Raw genomic sequence first — 16442 nt, 5'->3', positions numbered from 1 at the left:
ACCCCATTAGTGGCACATTCCTACTTCTAATAACACATCAGAGCAGAAATAAACATAGGCCAGCTGATGAGTTGACATTCCCACTTGAGAGATTTTAAGTTTGTGTGGGTGTGTGGAAGGGAAGTGGAACAGAGCCCTTCCCCATCCTTCCATCACACACTCCATCCGTCCATCTCAGCAGCTATTGCTTCCCTTCCTCTCTGGCTCTGTTCCACTCTTCGCCTCCCACCTTCTTGACAGCTGGCCTAGTGAGCTGTAGATACTTACTACAGGATAAGAGGATTTAGTGACACAATTACTCAAACATCAACCCCATTAAGGCAGAAAAATAAAAATCAATGGTTTCTGTGGTGCGGTTGTGTTGATGGGTGCTGAGGATTTTATAATGCTGTTATGTATGTGCACACAGGGTGAACATGTGGGCACAATGCAGAGGGATTCAGAGGTTATTTCTTGATTACAAGACGGCTCCATGTAATGAGCTCCGCAGGCTATCTGTCTGATTACTTTAGGAAGTTCTCTATTTTTTTTGGCTACACCACTTTCAATTACAGACCCCCCATTTTGCAAACAATCGCACACATATAGGCAGTAAATTCAGTGACTATAAGCCATTTATTAGACAAACCAATTTACACGCTGAGGATTATTTCATCCTTGTTACTAGGGCTTATCTCCTAGACCTTCAGACTAATGTTGCTGTTGAGGCACAGATTTGCTCCTTCTAACCACTGGCTCCCCCCCCAAACACTCCCACTGTTGGTCTGCTCTGCAGACAAGAGATATTATTAGTTTGGAGGCTATGTCCTTATTGAGTTACCACACAGAAGATCACTCCATCTAGTTCCAAACCAGTAATTAACAGGGCACGGGTTAGAGAGTTTTATGGTGTATAATTTGTTTCTAAGCCTCTGATTACCAGATTGATGCAAGGCTTTTGTAATACTTGTTAATGATTGGTGTCAAATTAATATTCTTGGAGGTACAAGAGAATCTGATATGGTTTTTATACTCAAGTTCACTGTAGGTTAGAATCAGACAGCAGCATTTTTTGACTGTCATGATCGGTTGCTGATTTTGTTTGTGAGTTGCATGCCTCCCTGCTGCAGTCGCTTCTGGGAATGATCATTGTGACAAGAATCCTGTAGGTTTAGAACTCCCGTGAACTTGGATTGGGAGTTTGGCAACAGGCGACCTTTGATTGGCGACGCCAGCGGTCAAAGGTGCCCTTCTCTGCTCCGTCTGTCTGTTTGCTCTCAGATAGATGCTCAAGCAGGGCAGTCAAAATGTACACACAGACAACCAGGAAACTGTGTGGCTTGGTCTGTTATGATGGTTTATTTTTTTATTGGATACCTTCCTTATGTTCCAGGTTACAATGAGTTGTTTTTGTTTTTTTCTGTGTGTGAACAGTTTGTGAAACTGAGACATTTATTCCTCTATCCTTGTAATTATTTTTTAAGCTATGTCAAGATTGATAACAAATTCAATCACTTTGCATGAAAGATGACAATATTTCAGTTAATTTAGAAATGCTGCTTTCATTGAGTGCATTTACATCTGTCCTTCGGAACAGTCAGATGATGAAGGTTATTCAAGGATAAGCCTTTATGAGCGTCTGAGGGGAAATCTGTTTCTTTGAACGAACATGTTGGCCCTTCTTCCGCACACATACAGATTTACACAAATGTAAACACACGTTTGCCCTGCAAAGCATTTTCACCTCCCTGGTGATTCCCTTTCAGGCATCCTACCAGCTGGTTGGCCATGTGTTCTGGTTCCCTGGGGCACGTAGCCCAGGACTGCTGAATTTTTTAAGCTTAGAACTACAGTTTATGCATATAAAGTGTGGATCTCGTGTCGCAAAAGGACAGCAGTAGCAAACGCGAAGAGGCATCCCCGCTCTAAGCACTCGCTGATGCAATCGGACATTTACAAACACCGTTCTGCAGACAAACAGCTTTTTAAAACGTGTCCAAGTTTGACTCATCATGTCATGACCTGCTGCTCTGGGTTTTTGATTCTTTTTAGGTTTTTATTTTATGTTTACCGTTGGGCTTCAATTTAGGTTGTTTTGTGTTTGCTTTTAAGAATTATATCACATTTATCTTAAGTTTACTCCAGACCCTTCCCTTATCCTTAAATTTTCAACTAGATCATTCTTTATTTTCTAGTACTTGGTCTTATTCCCCTTTAGCTTTATGTAAGTTTTTTTCCCCTAGCTTTAGTTAAGTCCTGTTTACTCTTTGTTGCCCCTTTCCCCTGCTTCTATGTCCACCTGCTCCTAATTACCTGATTACTCCATTTGTTTTGTGGAACGAGTGAAGTAATTACGAGTTAATAATGTGGAGTAATTATAAACCCCATTTATACTATCCTTTTGAAACAGTGCCGGGATCGGTCCGAACACGGTGACCGAGATAACTCTAGAGTGTAAATGGAACGCAACTGAACTGAAAAGTTGTCCAAACCGCACTAAAGCTGGTACTAGTTCAACAGTAGGGCTCAGCATGGTTCAGTTGTGACTCTGTTCTCTGGTAACAAAGAGCGCATCAGCAGACCGCGTCATCTCCTTACAGTCAGCTGACAAATTTTTGGGGTTTTCCACCTTTGTCCAGTTTTGCAATTCACAGATCTCTTCACCTGTTAACATTAGTTTCCTCTCAGTATATTAACATTAAATGGCATCAAAAGAACGTGATGTGTCCTGGAATGATGCCGAAACCGAGGCTCTCATTAAAATTCAGGACACTATTCAGGCACAAAAGTTCCTAAATGTTATGGGGTCCGCTGTGTTTGTTTACGTAATTCCTTGAGAGCTGTAGTATCGGGGACCGCAGATAGGAGGCAAAGAAAGGCTGAATAATAGTGTGCAGGTCTGTGCTCGCCATTCGCAAGCCCATAGAAGGGCTGCACCCTTTTATAGTTGACACGGGCGTAGGTGCAGTACTCACAAAAAACCACAGAAGTGCAGTGATCAACATAAGAGGAAAGGCAGAAAAAAGAAGAAGCAGTTGATCTCCCCATTCCAAAATGGCCGATCACAGTATTGTTTATTTAAGAACTGATGATTAATCAAGAATAATAGCTTTTTTGCGTGGTCTGCGCTGGGGGGCAGGGGTGGCATATTGCCACAGTGGCACTTTTGCCTCGTGCAACCTCGCGCCCTGTGTGATGCAAGTATAAACCAAGATTTACCAATCTTTATGCTTCTGTCACCTCTACCTCACCATTAAATTTAACGAAAACTGTCTCTGTCCTCCATCTCTGCATTTGGGTTCTCAACCAAAAGCCACTAACCTTGACACATGAGAGTTAGGATCCAACTAAGACAAAAAGCTGATATGCCTTTATTAGATTCTTCTGAGGGTGATATTTTCAGAAAAAAACACCTCTTCACATAAGTGCTCCATTTGCAAAAACAAAAAATACATAAAAAGAAAGACGGAAAATAGATTTTTTTTTTTGATCTAACCATTTTCATTTAAAACAGAAAAATATATTGTGATAGTGGAGCTCTCTGTGGCAATAACTACCCGATAACGTGCCTGCCCCGCTTGTCCTGAAAGCTGTAGTTTTAAAAAGCCATGTATTAAGAAAGTCATGTTTTTCTATGACTTGAAATATTCCAGGCTTAAAGTCGTAGGGAAGCGGCTGTTCCAACCGTTGAATTTGCAAATTCTTTTGAGGGGAACCCGACTTTACACGAGTGAATGAAGTGAATGTGATTGGTCGTTTATCAAAGGGGCGGGATTGTTGTGGCGGAAGATTCCCAAGCAAGTTTGGTTGTGGCCAGTTTGTTGGAAGAACCTTGCTAACCAGTTAGCAACTTAGTGCTAGTAGGTTTCCAATGGGAAATTCCATTGGGACCAAGTAGCACTAAAAGTTACTGTCAAGTAACGCTATGGACAGCGGAAACATGCAAGAGGAGGAGAGTTTAGTGTCAGAGGTCGTGGATGAGTCTCCTCCATCATACATTTTTTATTTAGAGGAGGAAAGCAGGAATGAAGTTGTTGTGAAAGAGGACACCAGGGCGGCAGAAGCTTGGTTTGGTGTAGAAGGCTTACAGCCGTACATGTTTGAGCCCTTGCCTCACAACGCTGCCAGTTGTGTTAGCTCTACGCCTGCTGAAGACACAGACGTCCATCCCCGTGAACACTGGGACGGAACTCAGTGGGAAAATAAATTTTTCTTATTTCTTATTTCAACCGTTGCGTATATTAGCTGCGACATAAGAATCAAGATGCTGTGACTGAAAAAATTAGACTGACAGATGATCGTTGATATATGATTGGCCGAATTTAGGTGTACAAGCTGACGTATAACTAAAATAACGAAAAAACCATCACAAATTTTAAGACAGAATTTTTTTTTTTTTATAGAAATTTTCTAAATTTGGGACAATATAGTCTAATAAATAGTACATTCATGTATATGTTTAAGCCAGAATGATTTGACATTCAAATATGACTTCCCTATGACTTTAATTAAAACAATTATTTTACAACCTGAAATTGTGTAAAACAAAAAAACGACTCGTAGATCTTTAAATGTTTTCTTTTTTTTTTTCTTCAAAAAATTTTATATTTCTAAATATATACATTTTAGATTTATCCTACTAAATCTTAACAGCTATTCCTTTAGATTTATACATTAGGTAAATAAGTTTTAAACCCTTAAGTCCAAAAACCTTGTATAAATCATACAAAATTTATCAGTTTAATGATGAAACTAAAACATCTAAAAGCAGGGTTGTTTCCTCCTTTCACGCTTGGGCAAGTTCCTCTTTGCAGACATAACAGTGCTGGCTTAGCAAAGCTGTTAAAGTGACCTTCACGCATCACTTGGAAGTGCCAATGAAAATGACAAAAGAAGCCAGTGTGCCTGCATTTTCTACTGATCTGCATGAAATTGGTCATTGAATAAAGGAGGAAATGTATTTAATTGTTTTGTTTTTACACATAAAATGCTTTGCTTGTAATTGCTTTATGCCATGAATAATATGTTCTGCATGTCTAAGCTTAATAAAAAAAAGTTTGAGATCCCTGGAAGATTTTTCTCAGTTCCTGGAAAGTCTTGAAGTCAAATATATCATTGAAAGTCTCCAAAATTGTGCTATAAATTGGTTGAAGTTTTGTAAATGAGCAGAAAAAACATGTGAGTGATTAGCATTCATTCAAATAAAGCGCTTTTTATGTATTATTATGTTTTAAGGCTTCTGGTAGTTATTTAGCTTCTGTTTGTATGGAGTATATATCAGTGTTGATAATGGCATCTTTTTATGTTTTATTCTGAGTCTTTTGGAAGCACATTTGTATTAGTTTTAGTCACAATTGAGTCATTTCATATGTGAAACTAGTCAACAAAACTCAAAGAAGTCAAACTCTGGTTTAATGATGTAGGAAAAATCCATTATTTTTTCCTTGTATAGTCTATCTGTACATATAGTACACCTCCTATAAATGTCAATAAGTGAATAAAAAAGATTGTAGGCATCATATCTTGGAAAGCATACCAATAAAATTATCCGTCTCATTTGTTTAAACTCATCAGTTTGACTCAGTACTAAGTAATTACTTGACTCAGCTAATGAAATGCAAAAAAAAACCCTTTTTTTGGGGGGGGGAGATTCAAGTTAATATAAATGTAGAAGAAATGAACATTTAATTTATTAATTATCTCCTCCTCCTCATCATTCACCATACACGCAGTCCTTGCCTCTCTGTCGCCTCTTACTGACTCCTTTATTTATTATACGAGGGACTCACATATGTCAAAACATCGTAGACAAACTCTCCAGACCTGGAAATGTTCACAAATCATAATGATTATTTATCAAAACCACTCCTAAATAACTCTGAAAATATACACTAAAGGTCATTGATTAAATCAAACCAATTCTATCTTAATCACAGCAATGACCAACCAGTACAACAAGCATGATAGATCCAATGATTATATCACATCAGGGATGGCAACAATGTGCTGCTCCTCTGCTTTTGGTGTCATGACAGCTACTGCTGTAGTGCAACATGCTACCCGGCTTTACACAGCACATATAACCCGACTGGGTAGGCATAATCATAATGTACAGATGGAAAATAAACAAGTAGATAAACTTTGTTGAATATTACACTTTCTGTCAAGCAGAAATCACTTTATTGTAACACAAACTAAACTTTAGCCTGCAGTAAACTGAATCTTACCTTTTCAGGAATATTCCTGAAAAGGAACACAGCCTCCAGGTGCTGCTGTGTGTCTTTTGGATGACTCATATATAAAGTATATAGATATTGTATTCAACCATCAAGCTTCAATCTTTTAACATTGAGCAGCTGCTCTCAGGTGGTGGAGGGCGGGGACAAATAAGCACAAGATGAGGTATCTCATTATTGATTCTTTAGCTTTTCACTAACAACATGACATTAACTTTGTCTACCTGACAAATCCTTAACAACACTGTCATCTAGACTTCATCTTAACATAAATCCATGCACCTCCTGTCATGTTTTACTATTGGAACCGTTTTTATTTTCTTACCGTCTCATTATCGTCATGAACAAAATGTTTTCCTCATAGTTATTTTTGATGAAAACAACACTGGTATGTATAAATATAATGTGACACGGGACGATTTCTCTTATAGAGGTTTTCATAACTTTATGTAGATTCTATAAAATAGCTTCTTGACTAGACATGCCCATATTTAGTCAGAGCTTCAGTTGAAGCAACTGGAACTGAGACACAGCTATGTGTGAACTTCCCGTTGAGTGACTTTAGCAATAATTTCAGCGTGAAATTATTCTACTACGGTTGAAAATGGTCTTCTAAAGCTTTTAACACGTCTTCATCAGGGATTGGAATAATTGTGACGGGTGCTTCATGTCCCTATTTCCGCAGTGTGGTCAAAAATGTTGTCTCAGAAAACCAAATGGGGATTAATAATGTATTCACAACTTATCATAATCTACTGATAAATATGGCATATTATTGACTATTTATTAAATACCTGTATAAAATGGTAAAATTTAGATTTTGTAAGTACACCTACACGATTAAGTGTTAGAAACAAGTGACGAACATTAATGCTCTAGATGTGGAGAGGACAGCTTGGTGCTGTCTTTTATTAAAGCCTCAGGCGTTTGGATGAGGGAAATTTTCTTGGTACACTCAGAGCTAATTAGCCCCCCACATCCTGTCTAAGTATTATAGCTGAACATGTCCATCACTTTATGACAGCAGAGTTTTCATCTTCTGAGGGGTATTTCCAGCAAGAAAATGCACTGCATCACAAAGCTTAAATCATCTCAAACATGCATCTTAAACTTGACAATAAGTTCACTGTACTTTCTTTAGTCTCCACTGTCATCAGATCTTAATGGAATGGAAAAGCTTCAGGATGTGATGAAACGGGACATTCCTATCATTGATGTGGCACTTGCAAATCTGCAGCAATCTGGTGATCCAACCATGCAATATCTCAGCAGTTTTTCTCATCTGGTATTATGTGAACGACGTAGAGATTTAAGGAGGCTGTGAAGGGAAATCAGAGTCCAACTCAACTTCAGCGAGAATGAACAAAATTAAGGGACCATTTAGTGAAAACTTCTCTATTTTTGTCTAAATCAGTTAATTTTTAGTTCCTATAACCAGAGTTGGACAAGAAACATGTTCAAAGATTAGCTCCAGCCATCCAGCTCGATACTTTAGGGACCAATAACCTCCTTAAGTGAACAGGATAAAGTAAAACTAGGCAGGGTTTTTTTTTTGTCTACACCTGGATTGTCCACCCCTGCTTATAACTATAGAATAAAAAAAAACAAACTGCAATTTTACTTTTATTAAAGCCCCTTTTTCTGTTATACATGTATAAATATATTAACAATCTAAAGCACATCTGCTCAGTGCCTGTTGCATTCATGCCTCACCAACCTGACCTTTTCTTATTTCTTTTCATCCTCTTTTCTTCTTCGATTCTTTTTTTTTTTTATGTTTGCCATGACAACTACCCTTTTGTCATATTGTCTGCATACCAGACAAAATCTTGGTGAACCCGAGGGGAATCTTCCATGCGCATAAAGAGAGGGGTCAGCTCACAGTATCAGACACAGCACATTCTGTACAGTGGTCATCTATTACATAATCCTGTTGACTGGATCAACATTCACTCCCACTATTGTTTATTTCTTTAATGGGGTATATATATATATATATATATATATATATATATATATATATATATATATATATATATATATATATATATATATGAAAAAGATACTTTGTACAACTTATTCTGTACTCAGACTTTTAGAGAGAAGGAAACATTGCTTAATTTTTGTCTGCAAAAGATCATTCATGTCGGAGAAAGTAAAAAAAAAAAAAAAAGGGTGGAGACCATAGTCTCAGTGCTAAACAGGAAGTTGTGCAATACCTGTTCCTTGGCACACAGAGTAGGACTGAATGGCCAGCTGTGTTTTTTAAGTGTCCATGCAGAAAAAGTTACCTCCAGCCAAAGAGACAGAAAAACATTAGGACTTTCGTCGTATTACTAGCAATGTCCTTTCCTTTTAAAAAGTTAGTTATTTTCTGAAATATTTAGTGGAAAATGAAAAGAGATGGGGACTGCATTGCTACCAGAGGTTAAGTATTAGGACAGGATTTCAAAATGCTTTCAAAATAACAGGAAACTTGTTGGTTTTTTTGGGGAGTTTGGAAATGTCAGAAAACTGGATTCACATCTAACAACATTTGGGAACAACACTTAAAAAAACATTGTCACCATCAGAAAAAAAAAAACGTAACTGTTTTTGGGGGTTTTCTCAGAATTTGACAAATCATCCAGTGTTTTGTGTCTGGAAAAACTTCTACCTCTGGGCAAGAAATGACTTCTTGGATTCTGTTTTCGTTTTTTGGGTTGCAATCCCTCCAGATAAAATAAAACGGCCCATAACTTTTAAGTAGGGAAATAATAACATCTTTCCAACTATATAAGCGGATAAAGGTGCATAACTGCCAGTGGCTCAAGTAGAGGTCAGAAAACCATTTATATAAGACTTTACTTTTAAATCGATTGCTTCCAACATTGCATATGACAGAAAGCTCTTATTTATATGCTTTCCAGATCCTTGGATACACTATTTTTCTAGTTATTATTCATGCCTCAGCAGTGGCGAAAATATGATGGGTTTACCGACTAAAGTTGGGCTCAGACTTGTGCATTTAAAAGCAATAATAGTAGTAGCAATATAAAGAATTGAGAATTAATCTGGAGATTTTTGTATTAGGATACAAAAATCCAAATATATTACACCAAATATAAACACATTTCAGAATCAGGATCAGATTTATTGCCAAGTAGGTTTGCACTTACAAGCAATTTGACTTGTTTGATGGTGCAGACAAATTCGATACAGAAACTATAGTTATATAAAATATTAAACATACAATAGGCTATATACAATATATAGTATATAGCTATATACAAGAAGTCTGGAGATGCTATGTTAGTGTATCTTCTAGGTCCTGAACTGGGGAGGTGGAGAGGTAGTGACAGTGTCACAGGGGTCTCTTGCCCTTGTTGATAAAGCTAGCAGCAGATGGGAAGAAACTGTTCTTGTGGCATGAGGTTTTGGTCCTGATGGACCACAGCCTCCTGCCAGAGGGAGAGATGGATGATTGCAGCCAATCCCAATTTCTATATGATGTTAAATGTGTTTAAAATATGTCATTTTACAAAAAAAATGCTTAAAAAGTGCAAATGTTTTAAACAGGACATAATGATAAAGTGAAAATGAAGTGATTCGGAATGTAATCTTGTAGCTTGAAATTTGGATCCTGATGACAGACAAAGTAAAAAGCCTAAATAGTCAATGCATGTTTGGGGATTTAACTTTCTAACTTGAGACATGGAAAGGGAATTTTGTTTTAGTGAAATTCCTAAAGCTCATGAGGTCTCCTGCAACTTCATAGATTGATGTTGTTATCTTGACATTATGATGATCAGAATTCCTTAGTGCAGAGGTTATTCCATAAGTAAGATTGTCTCAGAAATAATATATGTGATGGCTTTGACTGTTTTTTGTGCTTTCACTCCACCACATCCTACAAACGAGACAGTACATATACTACATACGTCAGGGGTCTTCAACGTTTTCCAGGCCAAATACACTAAAACTGATGCGAGATGGAGCGGGGACCCCCTAATTATATATATTGTATGAAATTGTGTTATATCAAACTGTTCCAGTTCTAGTCACTCTATTACAGATGGAGTCATGTAACAAAAGTAGTTTCGCCCTGGGAAAGTATTTTTGATTCCGATTCTGATTCCTGGTTGATGTGACAGGTGTGGTGAATGAAACGGTGCCCAGCTTGAAAGAGCTCCTGTGTGTAGCTGAATGTGTTCCATAATGACGGAAAGACATCTTTTGCCTCCATTTATCTGTTTACTACAGTGTGTTCAATTCATGTTAATGTTAATTCAAAGACAATTCAATAAGTGGGAAAAAAATTGCCGGGGGAATAAAAAAAAAAAAAAAAAGTCTAATTAACCAAAACTTTTGCGACCCCCATGCAGTACCTTCGTGGACCCCCTGTTGAGACCTATGACATACGTAGTATATATACATAAGATTAACTACAACCTTTGTCAGTGCACCCATTATCCCGCTTACAATGTGTGTGTTATGATGTTTGGTGGGAGAAGGCACTGACACACAGGGAGCAGCTTATGCAGACTGATCCAAATGTTTACATGCTTACAATAGACCCGCCATTGTTCATCCATTACATTTTGCTCAAGGCAGCTCGATGTTATTCCTTTCGATTCTTTGAATCAACAAAATCAAACTAGATAGCTGCTGCAGCATTGGGATAGCTTGTGGCATTTGTGTATTTTTTTCCCCATTGTTGTTGTACTTTACATGTATGTAGGTATTTGTTGAAAGTTGTGTGGCCCACATCTATAACACATGCATGAAATTACACTACATGCCCCGTTTGCTGGCTGACTGACAGTTTTTCTAAGTAGGTCATCTATGTAAATGCCAGCCTGTCAGTTTACATCAATAGATGCAGGGGAAAGTCAGCGCCCTGTGACCGAAATCAGGTGGGCTTCACACAGTGTAGCCATACACACTGAGCACTAAAAAGACAGAAACACATGGCTTCTTTGGTCAACATAATCTTAAGCATTTTTGTCCCAGTATAACCACAACTAATATTAGGATCTCTATCATCAGTTGCTGTACTTGCGGCGTTATAAAGAAAGATTATAAACAGTAATCCTCTGTCTTAAGCTGTTATGTTTTTAGTTTTTTACAACTAACAACAGAAGTTGTTCAAAGAGCCACTGATGGTTAAGAGAACCTAAATCTTCTTGACATGCAGTACTCTCCATATTTATCGGCAGCCCTGATAAAGATATATAAACGACTTTAAAACAAATTAATCATTCATTGCTTAATCATAGAGTGGAAAAAATGTCCTCAGTTTTCTATCAGCGGGATTAAGAGTTTTATGTACCCTGTTTACTGTTCTTGTAGTGGCCAGGTACGCTTGTGTCTAGGCATGAAAAATAGGTCTTATTTTTGTCATAGATCCACAAACCTGACACTTCCTTTGTACCTTAATATGTCATGGACAAATAATATTCGCTAGAACCAACCTGCTAAGCTTTCAACATCTATATGTTTTTTAGCAAAAAAAAAACCCGCAAACAACTTCATTGACTTTTAAATGTGTTATTGGAGCCCAGAATATGCTTAAGACTCTTGTTTTAGAGGTTTTTTTTAAAAATTTGGAATATTGGGGTTAACAGCTGATTTTAAAGCGTTATTAGGAATCATGAAGACTTTTGTCACAGGAATCTTAAAAAGCTTGGTTGCATGTCCAGCTTACTTTTTGCAAACAGTGTTTTAAACCATTTTTTGTAGTCTCACTCACATTTAGAGAATAATTTATTTTCTCAGTTGAAATTAAGACATCATACCTTACTTGAATGTTAGGCTCTATTGTCTTCTCGTTTGTTAGGGGAAACAAAGAGAGGCCTGCCTCTGTTCACATTAGGCCCAAAGAGAGAGAGAGAGAGAGAGAGAGAGAGAGAGAAATGAATAGAATGTTAATAAAAGGTTTATAGTGGGAAAGTTATTTCCAGCTTTTCCAGATTTGACAGGTATATTTCATTTGATATGTGTTCAGATAAGACTCTAGCGCTTTGCTAAGGGTGTAGAGCTGCTCAAGTATTCCACGACCAGGACAATTTTCCATTAAGTAAATTTAGTAAATGAAATTAACTATTCAAAGACATTATTTATTGAGATCCACCCCTATGAATAAGAATCACAATTTTAATACTAAAATAATGATCATTTATAAATAGTCTTCGAAAACAAAAGACAAGAAAACTTGTCTACTTATGCAGAAGGCTTCTGTCTGTCAGGGGAAAAATGAAAAAAACAGTCAACAGAAAAATATTTAGACAATATAAAGATTATTTGAAAAGACCTGCCTTCTCAACTTAAAAAAAAAAAAAAAACTAAAAAAAAAAACTAAAATGCACATCACAACCCTGTACATGTTCCTGAGAGTAAACGCCTATTAACACATGGGAGAGCATGCACAAGCCCATTGCCCCTCATGCATGCTCTATTTAAAAGTTGCTGTTTGCATCGCTCATAGAAGCTTTCTTTCCAAATTAAGATTTGCAATTTTTCCACTACGTCAGACTCCCCACCGTTAAGTGGAAAGGGGGACGAGCATGTAGGACGGCCTTACGTAGAAACATATCACCAGAATGATTGACTAGTGACTGATTAAAAGGACCACTTATTTTGATGATCCACCTGGAAAAAGAACATCCTCCACTCTACACTCTCAGCCTGCTCCTGGACGTGGAGAAGACGAAGGAGATCATTGTCGATCATTCCATGCAGCACCAACATGTTCTGCAACAGCCTTTTTCCCACTGCCATCAGATTGCCTAATGTTGAAATAAACTCTAAATCAACTCACAGACTCTGCATCACACTGACAACACCAAACCAAAAAAGAACTTAACTCAAAAAAAGGTTTTTCTACTGCATTTTTCCCTATAAGTATTTGTCTTTGCACTGCTCTGACCTTCCATATCAATGCGTTTTGTACCATGTTTTTTCTCCCAGAATGTTTACATTTTCTGCACTTTATGAATTAGAAATGCTAATTTCCCTGCTAAGCTGCTGCTCATTTACCTGTAAATAGAGAATGCTATAATGCTATAAGGCCAACTGCAAATACGAACCCAACTACCAAGCGAGCACACATGGATACTTAAGTTAAAACAGTTCATGAAGCTAGACTTTAGCTTTCTAGAGATGAAATACTATATCCGATGTCTGATGGTAGCACTAAAGATTTAACTCATATTGATGTGAACTCTCTGTTCTCTTCTGCTCAGTGGTTTTAGCATCTGTCAGTTTATTGTTTTGGTTGGATGTCCCTTCCATCATCTTTTGCTTTTAAAACCTCTTGTAAACCTGCAGTAGACTGACCGTTCACCCAGATAACGGATAAGCCAGCGGATTGGTAGAGCTAAAGAGAGATGTGTTCCTCGCGAGTAGGCAAAACCATAAAGGATTATAAACTATGTGTAAACAGTAGACTTTGATTCATCATTTAGTAGGTACCTGGAGTCTGAATGAGTTATGATAAATACAAAGCGTCCGGTTCAATAAGTAATTCATGAGGTCAAAGTATGTAAACTTGAGTGGGCTGCTCAGTTATCTCACTGCACTTTTATCTTATCCAGATTCGGCAGGGCCAATGAGTGCGGGCCACACTCACCCCCCCTCCATGGTTGGCATGGTGGGCCACCCCTCAGTTATCAGCACCTCCAGGCCCTTACCCTCCCCTATGTCCACCTTGGGCTCTCCAATGAACGGCCTGGCATCGCCGTATCCCGTCATCACATCGTCTCTGGGATCACCCTCCGTACCCCTTCAGTCTACTCCCAACATGAACTTTGGACCAATCAGCAGTCCACAGGTGAGAACATGGGTGGGCCAGAGAAAGAAATCAATCATTGCTTTTTCAAGAGCTTCAATTTAAACAGATTCAAATGTTCTGATAAGCTGCTCTTCTACTTCTTGACTGTTTAAAGTTGTCCTTTTCTGCGAGACAGCATTTTAAAAACAGATAAGGTAGATAGAAAATGTAATATGCTTTGCATTCAATTGACTGTTGATCATGTGCTTTTCATTTGTGGGATATCTTACTGCAGATCAAAGCTTGATATATGGGTCTATCCAGTGTGGTTGGTCAGCACTTCACGGCTCTCCTCTTTCTCCTTAACCTTTCTGTTGACCTTTAAACTTCTTGCCCTAAAGGTCATCTCTGAGTCATGAATAACTGCTCTCATGCAGAGTACCAGTCACTCTATACCTCCAGAAAACAACCTGACAGCCCAGCATTACACTTCATGCATCTTTTCAGATTGAAATGGGGGTCTTAGATACGACAGGGTAGTTAAATTGTTTATTCCAGATTATCTTTTATTGATTTTTTCATATTAAGAATTGAAAAATGTGAATGGCATCATTATTTTTTGTCAACCACAAGAGTAAAATAATTTAAAGTTCTCATTTTGAAATTGCAATGGTTTTCCTTATATTTGAAATACAGATTGGATTTATTTCAGATTGGAATGTGAATATTTGTGAAGATCAAATTTCAAAGTTTTAAAACACAATTAAATAGATTCAGATCTTAATTTCAACTAATTTCAATGATTTATTTCTTAGTTGTGACTTTTTGTTTACAGTCATTATTTTGCTGAAGAAAAAGCTCCTATTTTTAAACATTTATGTAGGTGCTGAATGCTTACTTTTAGCATTCTGCTTTAATCAGCTTCCCATCAACTCTGAGTTTCTGTAGCATCCCCATAGCATGATACTACCTCCACCATTTTCACTCGGAAGTTTGTCGGGGGTACCTTTTAATTTCCTGTTCGCTATATGTTACATGCAAAGAAGTGGCCTTTCTCCCACTTCTATGTCAAGACTGAGGCTCTCATACTGTCACTAACCAGCTGCCCTTATGATGAGCTTATATTAAACACAAAGGGCATCTGAAAAGGGCTTGTTACACTGGATATTATCAAGGGATGCACGAGTAAAACAGGTTGCTATTTGTTAAAGCCACATAATTTTTTTCTTTTGCCTTTACAGTTAACCTCTACTTTGTGTTAAACTCACAAAAACATACATATACGTGTGTTTTGTGGTATACAAAACATCAAATAGATCAAGGGGTATAAATATTTACTATTAAGTCTAAAGGGACTGTTAATGGAGAAACCTGCTGTATGCGGCTGTTTGCATGAAATAAAGGCTGAACAAGAGTCAGCTGTGGATACAGAAAAACACATGTTCACACGCAGTGACGACTTGAGGCCTGCTTCTCTGGAAGCAGCAGTTGAAGTTATAAATGACTTCAGTCATGGTATGGATCTAGCCTACAGCGACAGGCTGATTAGATGTGTGTACTTTGAGGAGAAGTCTTTTCAATGCTTGTTAAAAGCAAAAGGACAAACACAGTACATGGAGTAATTTCATGTTACGACTTGCATTTTGCATATTGGTTTGCTAAAAATTGCCTTTCCACATCGTTAAAGATGTGGAAATGTGTACGTACCGGGCTAATTACTGACTCTGCAACCCTTTTACTAGCTCTGATTATTCAGGATTATATGACTTTATGTTTATTTGTATTCAAGGGGACATTTAACAGTTTATTATATTAACAATTCAAGTCAATAATTGTTTGAACGACCTCCTCAATCATGTTGTTAAAATCCAAATTTTTCCATTTGATCAACAATTGTTTCTTTATTCTCTTTACTTTGTTTAGTGCAATAAAAACAGAATTTGTTTTCACCTTCATCTAGTTAGAACTGTGCTCCAAATTCAGCTGGCTAGTGGTTTATGGTGAAGTTAATGAATTTGGAATTTCTTTATTATTCCACTCATGTTGTGTGACCCTCTGCATGATGCTGCCACCACCATGCTCGACTGTTTTCACAGGTTTAAAATCTTCCACTTGCTTCATCCAAACATTATTCTCGTCATTTGATAAAAATAAGACTTTGTATTTTGCCTGGTCATAAGACTTTAATGGTAGGGAAATGGCTTGCCCATGTATTTAGTAAGAAAACCAGCTTTTTTGTGTGCAGCGATGATGGCACGTGATGAGAATTCTTGGGTTGAGAACAAACTGACCCTTTTTTTCTTTCCTTTGTAAGTGGCAGTTTTAATCAGAGGCTTCATTCTTTTTACATAAAGTTTTAGCTGGTAAACTAAACAACTTAATGCTGCTTTTGTTCATCTCAGTGGTATTGACTGTATGAAAACATACCGTAAATTCTCTAATATTGGCCTGTATTCCAATAGCGGCCGGGTCTCTAA

At 37.5% G+C, this 16442-nt stretch overlaps 1 protein-coding gene across 3 annotated transcripts in view; it reads left to right on the top strand.

Annotated features, from left to right (window-relative positions):
* The window catches only part of LOC107098566 (retinoic acid receptor RXR-gamma-B-like), a 41775-nt gene that overhangs the window by 13003 nt on the left and 12330 nt on the right, over positions 1-16442 (top strand). For all 3 annotated transcript variants that reach the window (XM_015396308.1, XM_015396306.1, XM_015396307.1), the window contains exon 2: positions 13790-14025. In XM_015396308.1, the coding sequence (XP_015251794.1) occupies positions 13790-14025 (236 nt within the window). The remainder of the gene's footprint in view (positions 1-13789; positions 14026-16442) is intronic.

Source organism: Cyprinodon variegatus, unplaced genomic scaffold (genome assembly GCF_000732505.1).
Source record: "Cyprinodon variegatus isolate N-32 unplaced genomic scaffold, C_variegatus-1.0 Scaffold790, whole genome shotgun sequence".
Classification (NCBI taxonomy): Eukaryota; Metazoa; Chordata; class Actinopteri; order Cyprinodontiformes; family Cyprinodontidae; genus Cyprinodon; species Cyprinodon variegatus.
Note: the sequence above shows the minus strand (reverse complement) of the source record. Positions and strands in the feature narration are given on the sequence as shown.